At 40.2% G+C, this 24,774-nt stretch overlaps 1 protein-coding gene across 2 annotated transcripts in view; it reads right to left on the bottom strand.

Annotated features, from left to right (window-relative positions):
- The window catches only part of LRMDA (leucine rich melanocyte differentiation associated), a 1,103,337-nt gene that overhangs the window by 463,244 nt on the left and 615,319 nt on the right, over positions 1 to 24,774 (bottom strand). Inside the window, exons 4-5 of one of the 2 annotated variants that reach the window (XM_090058314.1) lie at positions 19,043 to 19,182; positions 3,010 to 3,136 (exon numbers count right to left, since the gene is read on the bottom strand). In XM_090058314.1, the coding sequence (XP_089914440.1) occupies positions 3,010 to 3,136; positions 19,043 to 19,182 (267 nt within the window). The remainder of the gene's footprint in view (positions 1 to 3,009; positions 3,137 to 19,042; positions 19,183 to 24,774) is intronic. The other variant, XM_090058313.1, reaches the window with a different exon arrangement.

Here is a 24,774-nt window from a genome sequence, read left to right as displayed (position 1 = left end):
TTAGTGGGTAAATAATTCAAAACTATATTCAATTATCAATATAAAGAATAAAGACTGTATCACATCTGTATCAAGCATCTTTCTTTTACCTATTCATTTACAAGCAAAAACAAGAACATTCAGTAAAGTAGGTTCAAGTTTAAACAATAGTGAATTTCCTTCTCCATTACTCAGTTGATCAAAACTCAAACAGATTTATAAATGAAGAATGTCTCTCTCAAAAGTATTAGAATAAAGCTTCACAATTATGCAGCTGTGATAAAATCTGATCAGATAGAATGAAAATGATTATAAGAATCAGACAGCATAAACACAACATATTTTACACATTTCAACTGCTACATATAGCAGGATTTAGTAAAGGCAGCTCACAGTAAGGAATTCCTTTCACAAGAGCTTAAAAATAAATTATTTCATTTATTACAGACTGTTATAAAAGCTGAAATAGCTAAAGGCACTGGTAAACAATATGTCAAACCTATGCCTAAATCAGAAGAACTGTTAACATTTTAATAGTTATAAAATGAATCAGTCTGAATTAATTTGCTATGTATTGCAACTGTACTGGTGATAATGAATTTATCTAGAAACACTGTTATGCCACCAAAGATAGTGTATTTCCATAACTATTGCGTTATTATTCAGCATTATCAGAAATCTGCAATAAATTATTGATGACGAATTTTAGAGAAGAAAACAGCATGCAGAATGCTACTAGATTAGAAACTTGAAAAGACTTTTAGATAGCTAATCATTTCAAGAGCTATTTGTAATACTACAAATACATAGCAAAACTAGGGGTGCTGATTTCTTGTACCAATCAACCATGAAAGAACGCATGCTGGAAAAATCACATCCTTATTCTGTTTGAGTCAAAGGCATGCAATTTGCCCAACTTTGTGGCAACTAGTATCAAAGAGTTTGCATCTGAGTCGCAGATTAGAGAAACTGTCTTTCCAACCTCATCAACACCATCATTAATATGACACCACATTAAATTACATTGTATCAAATTAGAATCAGCTGGTAAACTAAAGGTCAATAAACACCATAGGTGTGAGCTCTGAGACAGACATCTGTGCACAACATGCACGGCAGGGGACAAATTGTCAGAAAAATTGCCTCTCTCTATAGCAACATTTCGCACAGTTGTTATATATCTTTAGACAGAGCAAAATATTCCTTTGATCCTGATTGCATGTGTTGGTTACTTAGTTGAATGAAACAAGGTTAAAGCCATGACTATGAGGTCCTGACCAGGGTCACAGTAAATTTTTGATCTAGCTAAATACAGAAAATACTATCATTTCTCCCATCCCTAAGTTATTAGCCAATCTGGGCACATCCAGACAAGCCCTCATGTGCCTCTTGCTGCATCTCAAAGCAGTTGAGGTATCCAGATATCCAGGTATTAAAAAGTAACCCACAGAAAAAAAAGTGTGGGAGGACTGTGCCCTGAGGCAACTGGAGGCTCAGGTTCTTTAAAGAGATGCTCTGGTAGCCAGACAGAGCATCTCTATGCCTGCACCTTGCAGGTGTGGGTCACCATGTGGGGCAAGGAGCAGTGCAGGCCGCAGCAACCTAGACCTGGGTTCCTTTTCAAGTAAGTAGGGGTGGAGGGATGAAGGGGTAGGGGGGATATGAGTGCAGGTAACGGGGGGGGCAGCTCAGGAGGGGTGGGTCCTCCATCCACCCCCTGCAGGGCCCACATGCCCCCCTCCATGGCCCACAGCTCACCAACAGCAGCAGCAGCCATCGGGGTGCCCTGGCACAGCTCTCCAACATGGCGTGACACAGTGTGGGGCAGCATGGCTAGGCCCTGGCTGCCTCTCACCCAGCACTGCCTGTACTACATTATACAGGCCCAGCCCAGCGTGGTGCTGTGCACATTCAGACAGCCCCAGGCCACTCATGTTGTCACCCAGGGCCCTGCACCACTTGCAGGGACTGTCTGTCACACCTGGCCAAGTCCTGTGTGCATGGAACTAGCCCAGCTCAATGGCGCATGGAGCCCGTGCACGCAGGACCCAACCCGGTGTGGGGCCCCGGGTGTCAGCCTGAGTGTCTGGAGCCAGAAGAACACTATTTTGGGTATTATAACGAGAGAATCTGGGTTCCTTATCAGAGTATTTGCAATTCATAAACAGGAAACACCAGGATCTCTGCTGGTGAGAAAAGTGGCAAGACCCAGGCAGAGGAGCCTCTCCAGGGCCAGCACTGGGGACCCAGCTAGAGAGCAGATGAGGTGGCTGGCTTCTTGGCGCCAAGAGGACTCACTTTCACAGTTCAAAGCAGGCCACCATAAGGAGCACATATTCTGGGTGATAGCTGCCCAGATAGTAGAACGGAGGCACCCCATATGGGTCTGGCACGGGCGCAGCCATGGGCCACAGATCCAAGGGGGCGGATGCTGTCACAGGTGGCAGCAGGTCACAGCCAGGCAGCAGCCCCAAATGCCAGACTGTTGCAGTGGGTAGAGGGTGCAGGGGTCACTCCAGGTTAGGGCTGCTTCAGCAGTCCAGCTGGCACAAGGGGTAATGTCCCCAGACATCAAACAACCAGGCCTCAGAAGCTCCTGAAGGCAAGTAGCCCTGAGCTGCTCGACATGGCAGGTTTTACACTGCTGGGGCCAGCACAGGTGCTGGCCCCAGGCTCTAATTCCCCTGGGTGCAGATCTGGGAGGAGCTGGGGCAGAGTTATTTTGCCTCAAGTGGCACAACTTGCCCCACACCAAAGTGCATGTCCAGGCATGTGCGCTGAGGTAAAAATCCCCAGTTCAAATTTGTTCTGCTCTTATTTGAGCTGCTGCAAGCATGTGTGGGTACACCTTGTGTGGCCTGTAAAGCGTCTTATCCATTATGTGGCAATAGCATTCACCAAGATTTTAGAACTGATATCCAAAAGATACATTTCTGGTTAGTGAATGATTGAGTTGTTACTTATCTTTGACTCATGAAGCAACACAAAACAGCATTAATGTGACATTATAACATCCACTGAATTTCTTACCTGAGCATCCATGGGTTTAATCACTTTCATAAAGGCACCTCTTACCAAGGCTTCCTCACGCTCACTTCTGGTTACTTTCCGAGTATCAAGGAATTTCAGGTTGGTTAATTTGTGCAGAACAAAATACCTAACAGAGATGAAAACACATTTCAAGTTAAAATCCACATTCATAGATAAAGCTATCTTCACAAATTAAATTATCCAAAATATCATAATAATGGCGTTTCTTTCCCCCACCTGTTTACCTACCAGCTGGAATCTAGACCATGACCATCTTTTGAGGAAACTGATCCTACTTTTCTGTTCAACTGCAATACTCAACAAATATTGTTTCAATATGACCCAGACAATGTTTGAAAATAGGACTGCAATTCTGCCTTGCTATAAAGATGAGCCCTCTTCATGCAGCTTGGTTCCACAATCAGGTTTTGATTCAGAAATCCATATTCATACGCACACCCATTTTGAAGGGTATTCACATTCAAAGCCTCTGTTTGGATCTGTCACTAGTCCTCTCTAACTGGATGTTAAGGGCACAATGCAAAAAGCTCCAAACATACCACTGATTCCTCAAGTACAGAAGGAAACAGCCTGGACTGGTTCAGAAACAAAGACAACACACCAAAGCATGGAAAAGATGATAATATCTAACCATCTCAAGTACCTGTTATTTACATTCAGTCAACCATATGTGAAACAGACTTTTGCAAAAAGGAAAGTATGATAATCTTTTCTTAGGAAAAGATGGAAAGATGATTGATAATATTCCCCAGGCCATCTGGACAGTAAATCTAACTTATAATTATACCACATTTTAAACCAAATATAAGACAACCCTGAATACAAGATGACCACACCCCAATAATTTGAATCTATATATAGAACATTTATAAAACTTGAATCCATGGCCCTCCCACTGCTACCATAAGAAAAACAGTCATGGGGATGTGTGATGGTCAGGTAGCCCCCTTGCCTTCTGCCCCCCTCCCCCCCGGCTACGCCACTTCTTTCTCTGGTAGCCTTCCTGCTCCCACTTACTGTCAGACCCTGCTCAGTCACTGTTCTCTCCCCAAGCACAATGTAACAGTGAGTTGCACAGGACAATAGGTGGGGAAAAGGGACAGAGGAGAGGGTAGAAGCTACAGAGGGTAAGCAGAGGGGAGCAGGAAATGACTGTTGGTCTGACTCTGGCCCCAGCCCAGACTCAAGGCCAGAGACAGAACTACAGCAGCTGCCTGCTCCTCCTTCCCCCTTGTTAATTTGAAATATAGGAGACTAAAGAACACTGACTTTTAAATAAACATATCCATTAAGATTTGTATATATGCAAATTACTGGGTATGTATAAACTTGTTCAAAATTGATGCGTTATAACTTGTTGAAAATTGTTGCAAGTATTAGCAAAGTACTCCATAAACACACTTCTGAGCACTTTTGTACCCACTTGTACATAGCACAAACTGTGCATCATATTACTCTACAGCCACAGTGATCCCACAGTTCAGCACTGCTCAGTACATGCATGTATTCTAGATACTACCCCACAAAGGATCCATGTGCTAATTATCCCTCACTCACAACTGATACTGGATGTTCTTGTCACAAGTCTTGGGACCCTCCAGAAATATATATGCAGATAAGGTGCAAGGCTCCCTGGTCTGCTTCCAACCCATAGAGGGCAAAACTAATTACCTGGGATCTGGGTTTTCCGTTTCCCATGGAAAAACAGGAAAAAACATGGGATTTTTCATTTTAATGAAAGAAACATGTAAATTTTGTACTTTTCCAAAGAGCTCTCTGCAGGCTGGCAGAGTTCCAGCCTACATGAGCCTGGGGGGAGCAGGAGGAGGGTGGTTAGGCAAGGGGTGCCATGTGCATATATATGTACATAGTCACCAGACAGTCAGGAGAGCAGCTCCCTCAAGTAAGTATGGAGGGGGCAGGGATTAAAGCCCCAATAGGGAGGGAGGGAGAGAGGCAGGGACTTGGGCAGGGTTGGGGCTGGGGCTGCTGCCCAGCTGGGGACTGTATTGGGTTTGGGGCCCAGGGCCAGAATACTCAGGTAGAGGACCTCAGTGGGGAGTGGGATGGGACCATGGGCAGCTTGCCCAGGTGTCCCCACCACTGTGCATACTCCCAGGGGGCAGGGAGGGCCTATACCCCCCAGACTTGTGTGCAGGGTAGGGGTAGGTCAGCTACAGCTTGCCCACTGCAGGCTCAGGCTGCCTGCCCTGCTGCCCTTCCCAGGGCCTCCACAACCCAGTGGGTGTGCCTCCCGGTGCTGCAGGTTGGAGCGAAGCAGTGTAGGGAAGCTCCTTGCCAGTGTGAGATCCACACTGCCCTGATAAGGCATCTCCTGTCACATGGCTGTAGCAGAGGAGCCAAGCCTGCACCACTGACTCCACTGGTGCCACATGGACAGGGGATGCCTCACCAGGGCAGCATGGAGCTCACAGGCGGCAGGCAGCACGGTGGTGCGGATCTGAGTTTTGCACTCTGCTCCACTGCAGCAGCTGGGGCTCAGCACTGTGGGGTGAGGCGGCTGTGGACCCAGGTCCCTGATCCTGTAGTCCCGCCAGCAGGGATGAGGGGTTGTGGCTTGAAAGTGAGGGGCCGGAATGTGCATTCTGTTAGCTAAGGGCCATGATGAAAAAACCCAAGATCAAACACCAAAATTTATAGGTATTTAGAATTTATTTTATTATGGTGATTGAGGAACTGGTATTCTTCCAAATGGCTTTAAAATTGTAAATATATCAAGAAAACATTGTGTTAAACTGATACAGAGATATACATGTGTATATATATAGATATAGTAGCCTTGCATTTAATCATTGATTTTGGGGCTTTAATCAGAGAATTTGCCATTTTTATCAGAGAATTTGTGATTGTTTTTATCATGGAAAGCCAGGATCTCCCCCTAATCACATGTGACAGACAGAGAGGAAGTGATAGAGCCCCTTAGTTACACAGAAGTTTGATGATTTTACCAGATATGTATGGCTCATGAAGAAACAGAAATCATTGAAAATGAGAAAGAACAGCCCAATTCAGCTGTGAGAGGGAAGAGGAAGTCAAAATGTATTTGATGTAGTCACTCATCATGACTTGAAACATAATTGGGGCTGAGGGGGTCAGAGCACAATGGCCATTATTCAAATGGGTTGTACTAGCCTAGGCTTGTGGTAGCTTCTCATCAGTATCTTAGCCTTTTGGCTAAGAATAAACATTTTTGGCACCAAAGAGTAGGGAGAGGTGTTAAGGCTGGCTCTTTCGCACACAAAGAAGTTCCCATCAGCATTTTTAGCACTAGGGAAGGAGGTTGGAGATTGCTTCAACCCCTCTGAATGTTGGCCTTCTATTGCAGTACCTCCAGGCCTGGTGCTCGTTCTCTCCTGGGGGAACAATGGCCCATTTGTTCAAGGGCCCCATTCCCTCCATACAAACACACATGTACACAAAAGGTTCCGATCAGTGTATTTGCCTAATATGAACCAGGTATTTTGTGGGCATGCTCAGGCACACTCAATTAACTTCATAGTTGGGTTCCACGACTGAGCACATGGTGCTTCTAGCAGCAGTTTAATGATAGCTAATGTATTTAATGGGAGAGAAGGAGTATTGGATCATATGCAATATAAGAATGAGGGGCTCTTCCCCCCAGTGCTGAAGGAAAAAACCTTGGGTAGAGACAGAAGTGCAGCTCCCAGCTGCAACTCAGAAGGATTTCTGCAAAGTGTTCTGAATTACATTACCCCAAACCAAACAGAAGTTCACTGCTGGTTCCAGGGGGAGCGGAGTTTAGGTGCTGGCTGGGAGGTTCCCATAGCAACAGCCAAGCTCTCTGCCAGTGCCCCCCATTTCAGAATGGGAGGGGGAAAGGCAGCAGAGGGAGCTCATTCTTGGAACCCCCCATCCATTGCTGAAGGATGGGATGGGTGAATTGGAGCCCCCCCACGCACCTCAGAGGGGCTCCAATACACCCAACCCCATCCTCCAGGGGGGTTGAAAAAACCCCAGCCTGAACTCCCTCTGCTCCCTTGCCCTATATCCCATTCTGAAAACAGTGATAGGTTGGAAGCTCCACAGACACAAGTTACAAAAGACATTACATTTTGAAATGTCCTCATCTGATACCGCATGCAATAAGGGGTCAGATTTTCACCAGACTGACTATTTTATTCTGTCTGCAGCCATGCACATGTTTGGTCACAGCTATAAACTACTTTCTGTAGCCAGACTGGATGAAAATTGTCACTTCTGTCTTCACCCCTTGTCTTATATTCTAATAAATATGGTGTTATCCATTTCTTATATTATCCTCTGGCATTTGAAGGAAGTGACACATGCCAAAATGTCAAGAAGTGTCTCTAAGTACATTTTAAATACAAAAAATAATACTACATTAAAAGATAGGGGTTACCTTTTAAATATTTTTCTGCATCAGTTCAAAGAGATCCAATTATGTTCCCTCTACCTGTTACAGGTATAGCACAATTACCCTAAGACCAACTACACATGCAAGGTACCTATCGCACTATAAAAAGCTCCAACCAGCTCTAAAGTTAGACCTCAAAAATGTGTACTAACTTCATGGCTAATTGCTTTTGAGCTTTAATTTGCACGTGTAGTAGGGTCTCCCCAGTCTCAGGGGTGTACCATACTTAGCTGGGGCTGAAGTCCTGTAACTAAGGGCACTCTCAGCCCCAGCAGCTGTTGACTCTGGGTTCTGGCAGCACCCCACAGCTGCTGGGCTGCAGGTTCTAGCAGCTTTAGAGACTGGATACCGCAAGTGCGACTCACAATGCCAGAAGCTGCAGGGTGCAGCTGTGATATCCCAGCCCCAAGGGTACATACAGCCCCCAGGCTGGGAGATGGCAGCTGCTGCAGTTTTCCAGCCTCAGGGGCTCTCCAGCAGTTGTGATCTCCCAGCCCCAAGGGTTTCTGAAGCTGGGAGTTAACAGCAGTTGCATGTCTCAGCTACTGGGTTGTATGGGGCATCCCCACAGCTGGGAGACCCATGCAGCTGCGGGAGGTTCCCAGCTGCAGCAGCTTGCTTCTTGCCAGTGCAGGAGGAGCCCAAGACTGGGGTACATGAGTGGCATGGCAGAGGCATGATTGTGTGGATCACACATTCGATCCCATTGTGCCTTTACTTGTACATGTAAAGGCCTTACACTCAGAGTTGTGAGAGCAACTGAGTTCACATATACCACATATAAGTTTTTATCAATTATTTAACCATTCTATACACAGACAAAATAAAATGCTACAAAGCATCCTTTTAGTCAGATACACGTTTCCTCTGAGGCAAATAGCCTTGTAAATTGTTAACAAGCGAACTGAATATGCTCACCGACACACATTACAGTTGTCTAAAATTTTAATATGAATCTTCAACCTATGCACTTCAATGAAATAATAATAAAACAATGTAAGATGAAAAGTCACTTTGCTAAGCAGAACTTGTCCCTAGACAATTTGTTCAGTTGGCTATATTTCTGGGATACTGCAACACACTCAGATTCTTTCTCCTCTTTTCTGGCTTTCTTTCCAGTCCTTTTAAACACTCTGCCGGCCTTTATCTTTTAGTGTAAAAGAATGCATCCATCTCTTGTTACTGGCAGAAAAGCTCTGATGACAACAAATGCTTTCAAATGAAGACATGTACAGAAGGAAACAATATGTCAAGAGTAAAGCTCAAAATGAGTAAAGACACCCACTAAGTGTAGGGTGAGAAAAGATGAATATTCAGGTGAAGAAAACATCAGTATTAAGAAATCAGCAAATGTTTAATGATGGAATGAAAGATGCCATCAAAAAGAAGGCAGCAACAAAAATGACAACAGACTAAGACAGTACTGTCATCTTTGCTGACTTTGGATCACAGCCCTAAATGTCAGTCTCTCAGTCATTTTATGAGAGCTTAGAATTATAAAAGAACTGTTTCTATGGGACAGTTTTAAATCCTTTTTCCACACTGCTCCACTTTTTTTTTTTATTTTATGATTTCAGAATTAAGGCCTCGTCTAAAAGAGCAAATCAGAAAAGCCACACCCACAAAATTAAACAGTAAATTGCATGGTAGGACAAAGGATATTTTTTTCAAGTTTCCTAATAGGACAGATGTTCTGTTTTGGATGATATTATAATATAATGGCAATCTGTACCAGACTTTAAAATGCTATTCTGCTACTAGTATAGAAATATCCCCAAAATAATGCAGCTTAAAAGGTGAGTCAAAATTAAATTCCAACAATGCAAATTCCTTTAACTAAAAAAGGGATGGAAAACAGGACCTATAATAACAATAATGTGTGTATCTTATGGATTTGTGTGTGTGTAAAACATCAATCTGACTTTGTGTATGTTTTAGTTAACAGTATAAAGATACAGCTTCATACGTAAATGAATCTTCAATCTAAATATAACACCAGTTTGCTATAAAAATACAAGAAAGGATGACTAAAGCCCTGGAATGAACACTTTACAATATCAATTCAACCCTTGTAAATTTAATCCAGGGTTATTTGTTGCACAAAATCTCTTTACTGTGATGTATGACTTAGTTACTAAGGTTATCACAGCAGTATCCTAAAGTTGCATAGTACATAAAACATTTCAGTTAACAATGCAGGGAGGTTAACTCCCACAGATAACCTACTATCAGAGGGTTAGACCAGATGACATGCCTCTGTCAGCTTTCAGGAGCTATTGATGGTTCAATCAGTTTGTTTTGAAGGTAAAGTACAACAAAAGGGCACTAAACTTATTCAAACTGTCAACAGGGACTATCTGGAATGTTGCTTGCAGGTAAGTAATTTTGGGTGTTTTAAGACTATTATCAAACACGATGGCTGCAGAAAAAGACAGCTACTAATAACACAGAATGCAGCCATCATAAAACACTTTATGGCAGGCAGTGGGATCTATAAATTGCATGACACATCACAACTGCTTTAGACTTATAAAATTGCTAGTTAAGAGAACACAGTTTAATGAAAAAAGATCCATCTAAATTTTACATTCTAAGTTTAGCACAGTTTATTTTAGTTTAGGAGTTGGGTATTTTTTTAAAAAATCATCTTGGAATTTAGTACTGCTCCAGAAGCCCTAAGACTGCTGTTACAGGGCTTAACATCTTTGCAGTAGTGTGAAAGAGGGTTATTATCTGCAGTGATGAAGAAAGTGGTGAACTCCCAAGAGCAGGGGGAACCCCCTTTCCCCCAAACACAAGGATCCCAGGAAAGATCTCATTTATCTCTCTGTGCTTGTAGGCCTATCTTCTAGGCAATGATCAACTAAGAAAATGGACAATGCAAGAAAACCTACATTATCTTTTGTCCAAAATAATTTGTATTAGGATATAATATAACATATAATACCAAACATAAAATAAAAGTACAGACCACTTGTAGCAGTACACAGCGGAGAAAACAACAGCACTGAATATTGCATTTCATGTCATTTCAGTTTTTAGATAAGTGAAAATGACAATGGAGATTAACAGTTCATTTGCTGATTTTGTAAGTGTTCCATGTGATTAGTATTGTTTTAACAATTTTTAGAGAGCTGTCAAGACATGTAGGGGTATTTTTGCAAAAGGAGTTTTCCATTTGGTTATTCAAGTCCACTGCCAAGAGCTAAGCAGGCATCCTTCATATGTTACTTTGAAAGTAGGGTTTAGAAACTGGACTGGGCCTTAAGGAAGCAGAAAATTTGAATACTCTGTATTTACAAATCACAGATAAATACAGTCTCTTAAACAGACTTGGTCTGACCCTCAGATAGATCATCAATTTTCCTTGTTCCCCCATTTGTAAAATAAGGCTAATGAAATTTAGAGCCCTTTCATTGTTATTACGTGCATAAATTAATGTTTCATAGGGATTTAAAACTAGAAAGTTCAATGTATCTATTGTTACTTAAAGATGCATCCCTTTATTCTGAACAAGTCTGAGAAATTATGTGAGAATTAACTGAATCTCAGGAGAGGACCTGACATTTAAGGAAGAGATTCCCAACCTGACAGGGAAATGGTTCTTATAGAAGTACCTGGTAGGAAGGTGATAAAATTGATTTTTGGCATATATAATAAACATTTGAATTCTAATCTAAAACTTAATCAAGTAAATAGGCCTATGACCCCATCTTGGCTATTGTGGTAGTTTGTATTACTTGGAGATGTTTTCATTGTACTTCAACAGTTAAGGACAAAGAGTTTCTTGCTAAGCATTATTACAGGCGGCAGTTCTAGGAAATGTGTGTTCTGGAGCCATGAAGTCCATACCAAAAAAAGATCACTCATTACATGTAGACTTATATGAGGACTAAACTCATTCATTATCTACCATGGTAAATTGGGCAAATTGTAGATTACATTTTGCCTTATACGGCATTGAGAGATCATAGCAAATGAAAGCTAAAGAGTGATAATAATTTATTATATAAATGGATGTATGTCTATTTCCTTCAGCTACTGGAAGAATGCAACAAGTATAAACATGTATGCATTTAGTAGAGAGAAAAACCATTTTTGCTTGTTTGGCTGACTGGTTGTTTTGTATTGTTCTGTTACTTTTATTAAAAGCCTACAACTTTTACTATAAACATTTACATTCATAGCACTAAATTAATGGGTTGAAAAAACTAAGTTACAAAGTTAAGAGAGTTTATGAGTGCCTAGAATAGTAGACTTTGAATTTGGCTTCAGAACATTTTAACCTCTTCCTGAGGTATGTCTGGGGTGGCCAATGTACAGCACAAGTGCTAGGGGCAGCCTCTGTGCGTCACAAATGGCAGATTAATGAGGGAACAGGCAGCAGAAGTCAAAGCAGCAGACTGGGCAGAAGAAGGAGATCAAAGGCACTTGGGAGTTGTGTGGGGCTAATTTGTGGCATCCTTGCCAAAAAGGCTGGTCTCCACTGCAGTACTGTGACCATATCCAGTAGTGCTACTGGCAGAGGGCAAGATGCACATTAGAGATGCACATTATAGACATACTGACTTCATTAATTTATAAAGTACATCTCAATCCTGGCGTCTGCCTTCCTTCAGACTAACACAGCTATCTACCTCTCTGTTTAGATAGTGATATTGTTCTACTATTATTTTCCTTCAATCATAGTGACTAGAAGAAAAATGGATGAGCTTATGATAGAACTTGAAGGATCTGAAAGGCCTGATTCTACTCTCACACTGGTATAAACCAGCAGCATCAAGTCAGTTTAATAGCAGTGGTGTAAAATTCATAACAGCACACAATGAAAGCCAGAATGAATTAATGAATGAATTTAAAGCAATGAGCTAAATTCTCTACTGAGATGTAAGTGCTTTGTAGGACTCAAGAGGTATAAATATGCAGCTAATAGGCTGCAAGTGGCCAGAAGAATTCCCACAGATAGGGGAAATATCCTGCTTGCACAAAAGCAGGCCTGAAGGACCTTCATGCATAGTGTTGGGAACATAATGGAAAGAGGATAGGACTGAAGTCACGGAACAACCATTTTGCAACCTGACTCCACAGTACAATTTAAAGCTGTCTGAGAATAGTCTTGAATCTTCTAAGACTGAGGCTGAGTCTCAGCATTAGGACCCCAGAGCCAATTCCCTTCTTATCTCCAGAGAAAAGCCTGAGCAGAGGAAAAACTCCCTCTCTCTCACTACATCTAGTGATAATGAAGGGAAGTTGCAGTCACGATTATGTTTGATATATTGCATTAATTTGGTCAAACTAACTCATTTTTGTGTGCCTCAATTTATATACCTGTAGAATTAATAACATTTGTACATTAGCTCTCAGAGTGACTCTCTGATGAAACTCTCAAAAGGGCTTACTTAGCATTCAAAAAAGATAGCTATTTTTAAATGTCCTGAATTCAAATGCTTGTCTAATTTTATCCCAACTACATAGCTGGGATAAAAGAAACCCTTGCCTTTTACAAAATAGCATATTATATAATACAAGGCTAGAAGGGACAGTCCAAATCCTGCATAATGCAGGACTATCATGAATTATTTCTTGTTTGGACTAGATGAAAAGAAAATCATTTTTATTCATAATTGCCAATATTAAAGCCCTTGATAAGATGTAGCAGCAGTTAAGTACTCTCATTGTCAAAAATGCGGGCCTTCTATTTCATCTAGATCAATGTCTCATCAATAAGTCCTCTAATATTACCCTGTAGGTGTTTGCAGTGGTAGTTGATATATTTTCCTTATCAAAATTTCCTTCGTCTTCCTTTCTTTTTGAATATACCTCTGCAGAGTTTGTATTCATTCCATAGTTCAAAAGCAAACTTTGGAATGCTTACCCTACAGCTGTGGACAAGGGCAATGGCAAACGAGTGCTGAGAATCTCACAAGAAGAATAAGCACTTTGCAGGAATACAGCTATGATTCTGCATAATGACTGAAAAGCTAATCCACACAAAACGCATGGACTTTTTTCTTATGGTAGTATCTTAAGAGAATTCTATAAGGTTATCCCCATGTGCTCTTCTCTTCCAGAGATAACCTATCTAACATGTACTTCTAAAGCTAATTTAAATTAACTCAGCCATTTATTTCCACTTGCCCTTGTTTCCATGTTGACAGCACTATTAATGCATTTTCCATTTCAGGAGATGTCAATAATGAGCAAACAAGAGTGAGTGAGCACTAGAAACTTCACACATGGCATGCAGCTCTCATAATAATCTCTCTATAATAAAAATAGGTGAGGTCACCTATAGATTTAACAAATATTTTATAAAACATTCTGACCCAGATGAATTTTCACAGTTCAGTAACATGTTTGAAGTTTTCACTGCAAACAATACACCCACAGGACAAACCAAATGCAGGTACAAGAGAAGCAACTAGCAATTATTGTGTTGACTTCTGTTACTTTAAGCTCTGGGTCATGACCTTTGCTTTCTTGCAATCTTCAAAGTAGCAATTGTAGATTAAGTATTTATAATACACACAGTTCTGCAAACCACTCTTTTTGTTTCCTTTTAGGACTGAAGTGTTTTCAAGGCTTTCCTCACTTTGTTCTTATTTTAATTATGATACCCAGGGTTTCTATGGCTAATATCCTCCTTCATATACTGTTCTTTTATTCTCCTCAGTCATTCAAGGGCTATTTCTTTCAATAACATTATGCAAAAATGTGATGTGGGTGGTCATTTTAAAACCACAGCATTTGAAATAATAATAATAATAAGTTTTGGCACATACACACATGTGTGTGCACGCTCACACACTTTAAATTTCACATACTGTTCACAAAAACAACATCAAGATCTAGCATTTTCAGCTGTGCTAACCAGAACATAGCTTTTTCCACTTACAATGTGTATGTGTGTATGCATGTGCGTGTGTTTGCATGTGTGTGCAGACATATGCATAGCCATTTTTTCTATGCATTGTATGAGTTTCTTGACATTCAAACACATTAGCAGTTTGATTTTTCAATAATAAAAAACCCAATCACATTCTACTGAAACCACATTTCTTGCAAAACTTTCCATTTTGGTATAAGATGGCAATTACCTTCTAACCCTAAATCATATCAAACAGAACACATAACCAACAGAAGGCAGAGCAGAAACACACCTTATACATTATCTAAATCAGAGATGGGTAAGCTATCATGAGCAAGAGCTCACTTTATCAGAGCTCTTGCTCACAAAAGATCATGCAACTCTTAATTCAGCTAGTCTGTAACAGCAGTGGGCAAAATACAGCCCGCAGGCCAGATCCAGTCCACCAAGGGATTTTGTCCAACCTGTGGCAAGACATGCTTCTGCAACCACCGCTGAACATGTCCCCACTAGCCCATCCACCCTGCACTTATGACTGGGGACAGGACCCGCGCAGGCAGGGATAGGGCCACAGATGGGTAGGAAGCAGTGTCTGGGAGCAGGACGGTCAAGTGTGGCCAGGATCCTGGGGCAGAAACACAGAGTGGTAACAGCATTGGGCTGGGGGCTGGGGCAGAGCTGAGATCTGGTATCCACATGTCCCTGCAACAGGCGCCAGTTCCACAGGCAGGAACATGCAGGGAACGGATTGCAGCTTTTCCCTAGGCCCCATGCTCGTACTATCGTTGTCCCAAAAGCCCAGCTTTGGCCCTACCCCACCACTCCCCAGCAAATCTCCCTGCCCATCTGCAGCCCCATCCCTTCTGCCCAGTTGCATACTCTGCCCACATGAATCCCAGCTTGTCTCCATGGAGCCCAGGGCAGAGCTGAGATCTGCTCCTTGCACCCCCCTGCCCATGGAACCAGTGCCCATAGCAGGCTTCTATCCTAGGTCCTAGCCCCTCACTGTCATGGCTTCACAATCCCAGCCTTGGGCCCCACCTGCCCATCCCACTCCAGGATGCCAATCACAATCTACCTATGGCCCCATCCCAGCCATCTGGCTGCACTGAGTAGAGCCACTTAGGGAGTGTTGGTGAGCTGTTGCAGCAGAGGGGGTGGGATGTGTTGACCCAGCCCATGACTGCTCAACAAAACTCCCTAAGTGGCCCTTTGGCCCAAATAACTCCCCAACCCTAGTCTATAAGGTACATCTCTATCCTCCCTTCTGTCAGACTTCACACCTGTAGGATACCTAGGGGTGAGCAAGAGGTGCACCAACTTAGGACGAGTCCCAGAATCATCCCCAACACCAGCAGAGTCCATGGCCCCATGAGAAGAGCACTTGAGCAATGCTGCTTTTACAGCAGTAGCAGCAGCCAAGTGTGTGGACACCCTGTTGCTTTTAGAACAAAAGCTGGAGTGGGCAGACCATGCAGTAGGTCCCATCATGGGTAAGACTTCTATACCCCTCCCACCATTGCTTCACCTCCCTCCCCCTGCTTTCTCACAGGGTTACCCCAGGGCACAAAACCCTGCTTGTTATGTTTCTGCTTCATATTAACATGCACAGTTAACTACTTCTCTGCTCATTTGACCAACAGTATCCATTGACTAGTGGATGACTTTTATCCTTTGAATATTAGAAGACCTTAAAATATTGTTGAAAAAAAAAATTCATAGGTGAAGTTATCTACATGGAATCATACATATACTTAAATGTTTCAGGACTATTTTTTCCAAGGCATATTAAAATGTGTGCCTTATAGCTATACCACCAATACATGTAAGATAGTTAAAGCTGAAAGAAATGTACAATACTATATGCGGTTTTGTGGGTTAAATTTTTACTTTTTGCATTTGTTTGGCTTGGTGAATGAAAAGTGTTAAGAAAGATTTCTAGCTACATTCACTTTCTAACCTTCAAAGATTTGTAAAATGTAGCTATGTTTAGTTTGCAAATGTTAAGGCATTTGAATAAAAAATATTTTTTTCTGTCTTTGGTATTTCAGTCTAAATTCTTTCTTGGGTTTAGTAGTTTATTTTGTTCAACTCAGTGATCGATTTAATAAAATATTAAGTGCTGAGGAAATGAATAACATCCATTTAATGAGCTTTGGTAGAAGACAACATTAGAATGAATTAATTTTGCTGTTTATTTTTTTTGCTAATTGCAATATTTAAAAAATATCAGTTTTTTCAGGATGAAAGCAATAATATTTGAATTTGTTGATGAATTGAGAAAAGTTCAGAGTGATTGAAATCCTATGTATTATATTTTAGTTTGATTTCAAGCTGTATACTTTTTTTAAAGATTAAAATTAAATTAAAGAAAACCTTAAAAAGCAAATGTGAAAAGTGTGGAAACTAGCCACTTAGATTTTTAAATTTTGTTTAAACTTCAAATGAAAAATGCAGTGACACAAAAAGGAATTCAGAATATTTTACAGATTCCTCCACATTTTTTATTTTCACTATAAAATCTTTCACCAATACTTAATAAGAAAACTACACACTTTTCAGGATATTTTGTGACAAAATGAAGATTAGAAACTTTAAAATTTAGCCCTGATCTACCTGAATGCAACCCTTTACATCAAATCTTTGGAGGCTTCCCTTATCCATGCAAACACCCATTTAATATTCTCCTTAAAGTAACTGAAATGGTAAGTAAACATTTCAGGACTGTTTGACTATAATATTACTTGGCACATTCTAAGTTTATGAAATAATGAGTGCTTATGGGAAAGTAACAGGAAGTTTTTGTTTCTGGTATGTCATTCAACTAATCAGTAGTCTATTCACTTTATAAACTGTTTTAATTAATTTGGTTTATGGCAGCAAAAGTGCCAAAAAATTCTAAAAGGAAGAGGGAAAAGTATCAGTGTTGCTGTTTTCAACAGATACATAAATCCAGTCACTTCACATTTCTGACACAGTGGTTTGCCACAATGTGACCTAAAACTACCTTGACCTCTTAGAAATCAACATTTTGCATTGAAATGAAACAACAGACACACTTGTTTTGATGTATGGCTGTGTGACATATTATAAATATTACATCACCTAACCATGAGGATGTCAATCAATAAGATTTTTTTTTCCAGACAGCACTAAATGAACCATGGGTTTTTGTCTCTGAATGGTTTCTTTAAGGTCCTACTTTTGCTTAAATGATTAATAGAAGACATATTGTCAGAAAACATACTTAAAGTGAAAAACAGTAAACTGTAGAATTATCATTCATTTTAAAGTAATTCTCTAGTGCAAATGTCACATAAATTTACAAGGAGCAAGCAATACTAGGCTTTCTGTAAGCTGGGTACTAGCCATACCTTCCACTTCAGAATGAAAATATTGAGAAAATATGTTATTAAATGCAGACTGACCTATTTAGCAAAATCCAAGATATCATAGCTCTGCTGAATTCAAAAGTCAGATTGTTAGATGTCAAAATCTTCAGCCCAAAGATAAACTGTTCTCAAAAGTCTGGAATACTGAATATAGAATACTCATACCTAGGCACCTGTGCTTAAATCTCTGAACAAAATTTCAACCAATTGCAATATTAGCATCACACAACTACTTCCAATTCACACAACTTCCAAACAAACTTCCTTTCAGGTCTCTTACACTTTTCTACAAACTCTTTTAACTGTATTCATATATAAGACTTTTTTGATTTTGAGAAGCTATAGTTAGGGTTTTATTGTAACTCTGAATTTCTACTGAAATAAGAAAAAAAGTTCAGTCTCTCTTGGGCAAGTATCTTACTGACTACGCTGTTTGGCTACAGTTTAACTGAGAAACCCATTTTCAGTCAGCTAATGTGGAAAATTCATGGCCTGAAATCCTGTATCATATCTGACTGGGGAAAAGAAACGCAGATGACATCAAATAGAATTTTATTATAATACCGTCTCACTGCCAGAGGGCAGCAAATATGAAGAATGAAGTAATTTCAGTAGGCATTCCACAGTCTTGGATCTATATTCTATCACTGTGATCACCAATGACAATTATTCCTATTATTCAAAAAATAAACCTATTTGCATATAACTAATTCCCAGCTACATTTCAGTTGGAACAGTGACACTTAACTAAGTTTCCGACTTCCACAAGGTTCTGTGTTAATTCCCTAACTACCTTTTGCTTACTTGTGCCCATATACATTCATTTAAATGATTTCACATGGATAGTTTGCTACTTTAACACTTGTGGTTTGATTCTATACTCCAACTATTCTTTCAGGAGAGAAGCATGATAGCTAAAGAAATAATTTTTTTCTCTGGGTCTTTTAATCATTTTGTTAAATATATTGAAACAAGCATTTTTTCCTTGGAGGAAAAATAAAGAAACCCTCTTTTAATCTAACTGTTTTAATAGCCAGATTTTGATGGTCCTCCAACTAGTAGTGTCTCACTCTGACCTTGATTAAGGAAAGTTTTTAAGTGCAAGCTTGAGTTGTAAACATGCCCCATGTGTTTCAACAACTGAATATTTTCCTGAAATTTGGCCCCTGGAGTTAGTCTCATTGGAAAAAAAAAAAATCAATCAAATGCTACAGATGTGACACCAAGTGAGTAAATTCAACCAAGAGAAAAGGAAGATTTGTTATTTTGGGACTATGCCCTGCTTTCATCCAGACATGGATATGCCTTCTTGTATTTACAAGTTAAGATACTAACCTGTACCTCTGGTAGTCACCCTCATCCTTCTCCTTGCTGACCAGTTCATTTGGGCATGCCATGTTTCCCAGCAAACTGAGGTACTGCAGGGCAGGCACAACTTCAGCCAAATGATCCAATAGGCCTTCTAATTCTGTTATGTGTCAAAGGTTGTTGGTTAAGGATTCAATGACATTAATGAAAAAAGTGTTTATGCTTGCACCACCACCAATTTAAATATACATTTCAAAAACTGACACTCAAATTTACTATGGCACTCAGAAAAATGTCATATTAATTGTTCCAAGAGCAAATGGGGCTAAATTTAATTCTTTTTTTTTTTTTTTTGGGGGGGGGGCACAGAATGAAAGAATTTGGCTGTTTATCATTCTTTTCTCCTTTCTTTCTTTCCTAGGTGGTTCACTGCAAAACATTAAAACTTTGACAAAATGATGGATGCTGTATGGTAAAATGATTAGCAATTACTGGAGTCATGAAACTTTTCTAACATGGAAACAAACAGCTACTTTCACAGCACTATCATTACTAATATACTCAGTCCACTGGAAAACGAGTTTAAAAACAGAAGAAAAGAAGAAGGGAGGGGTGGGGAAAGACAGAGAGACAACCCACAACTCACTTTCACTACCAGACTATAAATACTTGGAGTGCCACATCTACACATGCATAATTATTCAATTAGTATAAATCCTTCACTGAATGAAATGTGAAGACATCATGTTACAATACCGCATGCCTAGCAATGCTACTGCGCAGTAGTAATAAGCTACTGTGCAGTAAGCTTCTCGTGTAGATGCGACCACTGATAATTAAGAAATGTTGCTGGCTGAAGACCCCACCACCATGTTCTGATATAATTCAGTCTGATATATCCTCTCAAAATACTTTGCAAAAGAATCAGGGAAATGAGAGATTGAGAGTAGCAAAATTTGTCAGTAATACAAGAGCGTCACATTTTAGTATGATAAAGCAAAGTTAAGCCTTCGTCTGGAAGATTATGTTAAAAGCTATAAATCCAGATTCAGCATCTATTAAAAACTGATGGCTTCACTGAACTTTGGTCAGACCCCTAGAAAAGATGCATTATCACATTATAATTTTTAGATGTCAGTCTTTTTCTCACACTCAGGACCAAGGTCAAATCAAACCAAAGTATTACATAACGTTCATCAGGACACAAGTTCAGAGATGTTCTTTTTAATGCTCATAGTGCTTCCTTGCAGTAAATGTCTGTGAAAGCAGGAAAGCAACATATTTTTTGCTATATTTGGATTAAGGGAGTTGTAGACACTGCCAAGGGAGAAGACTACAGAATTACTTGAATCTGGCAGTCACCTTTAGCCAGATGATCTCTTGTAGGACATCTCAAGCTCCAGAGGGGTTCCTTGGAGTAGGAGCTTTTATTATTACAAAAAACAGTAATCTTTTAGTAATTCTAAGAAGTTTGCTGTTACATGTTATCAACCTTATGTAGTGTTTTACCAGCAATAACTTACTTTTTCAGATTTTGAACTTATTTTTATGGAGTGAATGGACTCCATGAAACAAAGTCCATTTCCATAGTAATTTCATTAGAATCTGTAGTACATTTTTCCCCATTCTCTTCAACTACTTAAGGAACACTGATCCAGATTCAGGCACACATTAGATCTAAATTAGCAATGAACATGTACGACTATCCAAAGGAATTTTGGCCATCTCCAGGCACTTAACGATGCATAGAGGTACCTAACAGGAGTTACAGACACATCTGTCATATGCAGGGCATGGGAAATAGGCATCTAAACTCCATAACACTTCATTTGTAATATCTTAAATCTAAGGATGAGATATTGATCATAAGTTTTATTTGGAGATTTTATTTATGCAGTTTTATGAACAACGGGTATGGACAAACAAGTCCTGTAATTGCTTGAAAAGTGAATGAGGAACTGGCTCTTGAGAGTGAGTATCAGTTATTCTGATCGAGCTAGTTTATGTGCCTGATCCTGAAGTGGTACAAGTTAGCTGAACTGTTCTAAATTTGACCCTATATGAAACAGGGTTAAAGTTACAGACGCTTTGCTACACTGATATTGAAACAATTGTTACATCTCTCTATACTCTCTCAGAAACACCTGATTTATTCATAGATTCAGAGATGCTAGGGTCAGAAAGAAGTTTTTCCTGATATCTAGCTTAAATCTACTCTTTGTCAGTTGGTGACCATTGAACCTTGTTACCTCAAAAGGCGCCCTGGTGAACAGAGCATCTATGATGCCTTGTTGCGCCCCCCCTAATGAATCCGTAGGTGGCCACGAGATCACCTTTCACCTTCTCTTGCAGAGGCTAAAGAGATTCAGGTCCCTCAGTCTCTCCTCACAGGGCTTGCCTGTAAGCCCCTAACCATATGAGTGGCCATCCTCTGGATCCTCTCAAGTCTACCAATATCCTTCTTGAAGTATGGCACCCAAAACTGGATGCAGTACTCCAACTGCAGTCTGACCAATGCCACAGAGAGGGGAAGTATCACCTCCTTAAATCTATTTGTCATGCATCTCATGATGCATGAAAAAGTGTTGTTAGCTTTGCTGATGATTTTGTCACAGTAATGACTCATGTTCATCTTGAAGTCCACTATGACTCTGAGACCCCTTTCTGCTTCTGTGCTGCTGAGAGAGTCACTTCCCAGCCATGAGACCCCTTTCTGCTTCGGTGCTGCTGAGAGGGTCACTTCCCAGCCAGTAAGTATGTTGGATATTTTTGCCTCCAAGGTGCAGCACTCTGTACTTGTCCTTGTTGTACTGCATCCTATTGTATTCTTCCCATTTTTCTAAACTGTCCAGGTCTGCCTACAATCGTTCCCTACCCTCTGGAGTGTGCACTTCACCCCACAATTTAGTATCGTCCACAAACTTGGACAGAGTACACTTCACCCACATCCAGGTCATTGATGAAGATATATTGAAGAGTACGGGTCCAAGGACCAAACCTCGTGGGATCCCACTACCCACATCCTTACTGACCCATCTACTACCACTCTCTGGGTGTGACTGCTCAGCCAATTTGCCCACCCAACTGTGTAAACATCTATATCACAGCCTCTAAATTTATTTATGAGAATAGGATGAGATACTGTATCAAAGGCCTTGCTTGTCATCCACCTCTACTCCTGTGCCTAAGCATTTTGTGACCCTGTCATAAAACAAAACCAGATTGGTCAGGCATGATCTACCTCCTACAAATCCCAGCTGCATTATTTTTCCCACTGGACTCCCACAAATATGATCCTTTATAATCTTTTCAAAGACCTTTCCAAGAATGGAGGTGGGACTAAATGACCTATAATTACTCAGATCCTCCTTCCTTCCCTTCTTGAAAATAGGGGCCACATTGGCCCTATTCCAGTCCTCTTGGACCTGACTCAATTGCCATGAGCACTCAAACAGCCATGCCAGCAGTTCTGCTATGACACCATCCAATTCCTTCAGTACCCCCAGATGCAACTCATCTGGGCTTGCTGACTTGAACACGTCCAGTCCATCCAAGTGACTCTTCACCAGGTCAGCATCAACAGTTGGTAGGCTGGTGTCCCTCCGATACCCATCTAAGAACCCTTTAGGAGACTTGTCTTGACCCTTGCTCAGGAACACTGAGGCAAAAAACTCACTGAATAGCTCAGCCTTGTCCACCTGCTCTGTCAGTAATTGTTCCTCTTTGTTCAGTATGGGTCCAACATCTTCCTTTTACTCCCTACATACCTAAAAAAAAGACTTTTTGTTGTCTTTAATTTGTGTTGCCAGCCTCAGCTCTGTAGTTGCTTTGGCCTGCATGTTTATGTTCAAATCTTACTGAAACCTGCATTATCATCCCATTTTCATTCAAACTGTAATAGTAGTATGCATAGTATTATCCTATTCTCTTTTATTTTGTTAATGTCGTTGTTAGTAGGAGTAGTATTTACAATGGCATATGTAGAACCAAAGAACATAGTACTTTACCAAATTTGGAGAAAACCAGATACCCAGCTGCCTAAAAAATAGCGGTATTTTAAATTTCTTTTGCAGGGTGAGTTGGTTGTTTGGTTTACGAAAAAGGCAAAGTTTTATGGACTTTGAGAATGTCTACAAAACATCCTATGCCAATTGCACTTGAAAAAAAGTGTAATATGATGCTAAAACTGTGTGCTAGTCATTTCTGTGGCATCTAATAATCAAATAATTACTACAATTATTTTGCTATAGTTCATTTAACTTTTACTCTCTAGGTCCAGCCACCACTCCCTTGCAAACCCTTTAAAAATAAACATGATCTTATCAGAGGTACAGATTAATTTTTCCCAGGGGACATTTCCATCTCCTATCACAGATTTTCCTTTACAAGGCACACATGAAGAAGAAATGACTGGTATTGTGTAGGAACTACCCCATGATGAAGAGCTTCCCTGAGATGAGTCATAATTCACGCAACTTCAGTACACTGTTTAATTAACCAGCAGATCATATAGTTAGTTACAAGATCACAACATTTTTGAAGCAGTGGTGAGAACACATGGAGAGTCGAACATAGATTGGAAAATCTATACTTAACTTCTCCATTATGAGTTACTGTAGTCCAAACCATTCAGTCATGGTGTGACCTGGACCAAAAAATGACAACATCCCACTGTGCAACATAAAATCAGCTTTGCTCTAGATAAAAAGGAAATCTTCCATTAAATTCATGGACACTATTAGTGATTTTCAAGAGAACATTATAGATCCATAGATGTTAGGGTCAGAAGGGACTTCAGTAGGTCATTGAGATGTTAGATGGACACTTGGCTGGGATGGTCTAGTCAAGGATGATCTTGCCTTGAGCAGGGAGCTAAACTAGATGACCTTATAAGGTCTCATCTAGCCTTACTTTCCTATGCTCCTATAATTCTCCTCCCCACCATTTAGATGCCTTGATGCTGGAATGCAGGAGATGCCTGACTTCATTTACACTTTGATTATTTACTGCAAGGTATATATGCAGTCTAGAGACAAATGTGTACACCCACATTCTCCATTACTTTAAAAACAAATTTCAAATGCCTCAGATTTAATTAAGGTGCCTCAGGAAGTATTGATCCATTGTCTTAATCAGTAATTCCATCAATCATACTAAAACACAGTTAATGTTGTTCCTAAAGGACACTTATCAAAATGAAAATCTCCACCAATAAAAATAATGAACTACCCGCATCTTTGATTTATTCAAATTAGTTAAAGTTGTCTTGATTGCCAGCAAACACAAATTGCACAGGTCTGCACATGCATTCACCTCTCATCACCCAAAAATGTATATGTTAGATATGTTTTAAAAGTTTATCTCAGACCTAGATTTTTTTTTTTGTAGTTATTGCAATATTTCCAATTTTAAATGTGGGGAATTTTGCTAGAACAGGAAGTCTCTATAAAACTGGAATCAATGTCTCAAAATCTGCTTACTATGTTTATAATCATCTACAAATAATGTATTTTTAGGAGCCTGCACAGTACACACATATATTGTATTTACATATGAAACTATATAGGCAAAAATAAGCTACTGTCATACTGGCATTATTTTTCTATTAATAAAATAATTAATTTCAACACCAGAGTATTGATCATGACCATTTGCAAGAACCCTCAATTGATGTCACCTTTTAAGGCATTGATAGAACCATAAATACTCACTACTTACTCTTGTGTCACTATGCCAGAAATGCCATGTTGTCTGTTGCA

Source organism: Crocodylus siamensis, chromosome 7, assembly GCF_052110815.1.
Source record: "Crocodylus siamensis isolate JL-2025a chromosome 7, ASM5211081v1, whole genome shotgun sequence".
Taxonomy (NCBI): Eukaryota; Metazoa; Chordata; order Crocodylia; family Crocodylidae; genus Crocodylus; species Crocodylus siamensis.
The sequence above is the reverse complement of the archived record's forward strand: the minus strand, read 5'-3'. Positions and strand labels throughout refer to the sequence as shown.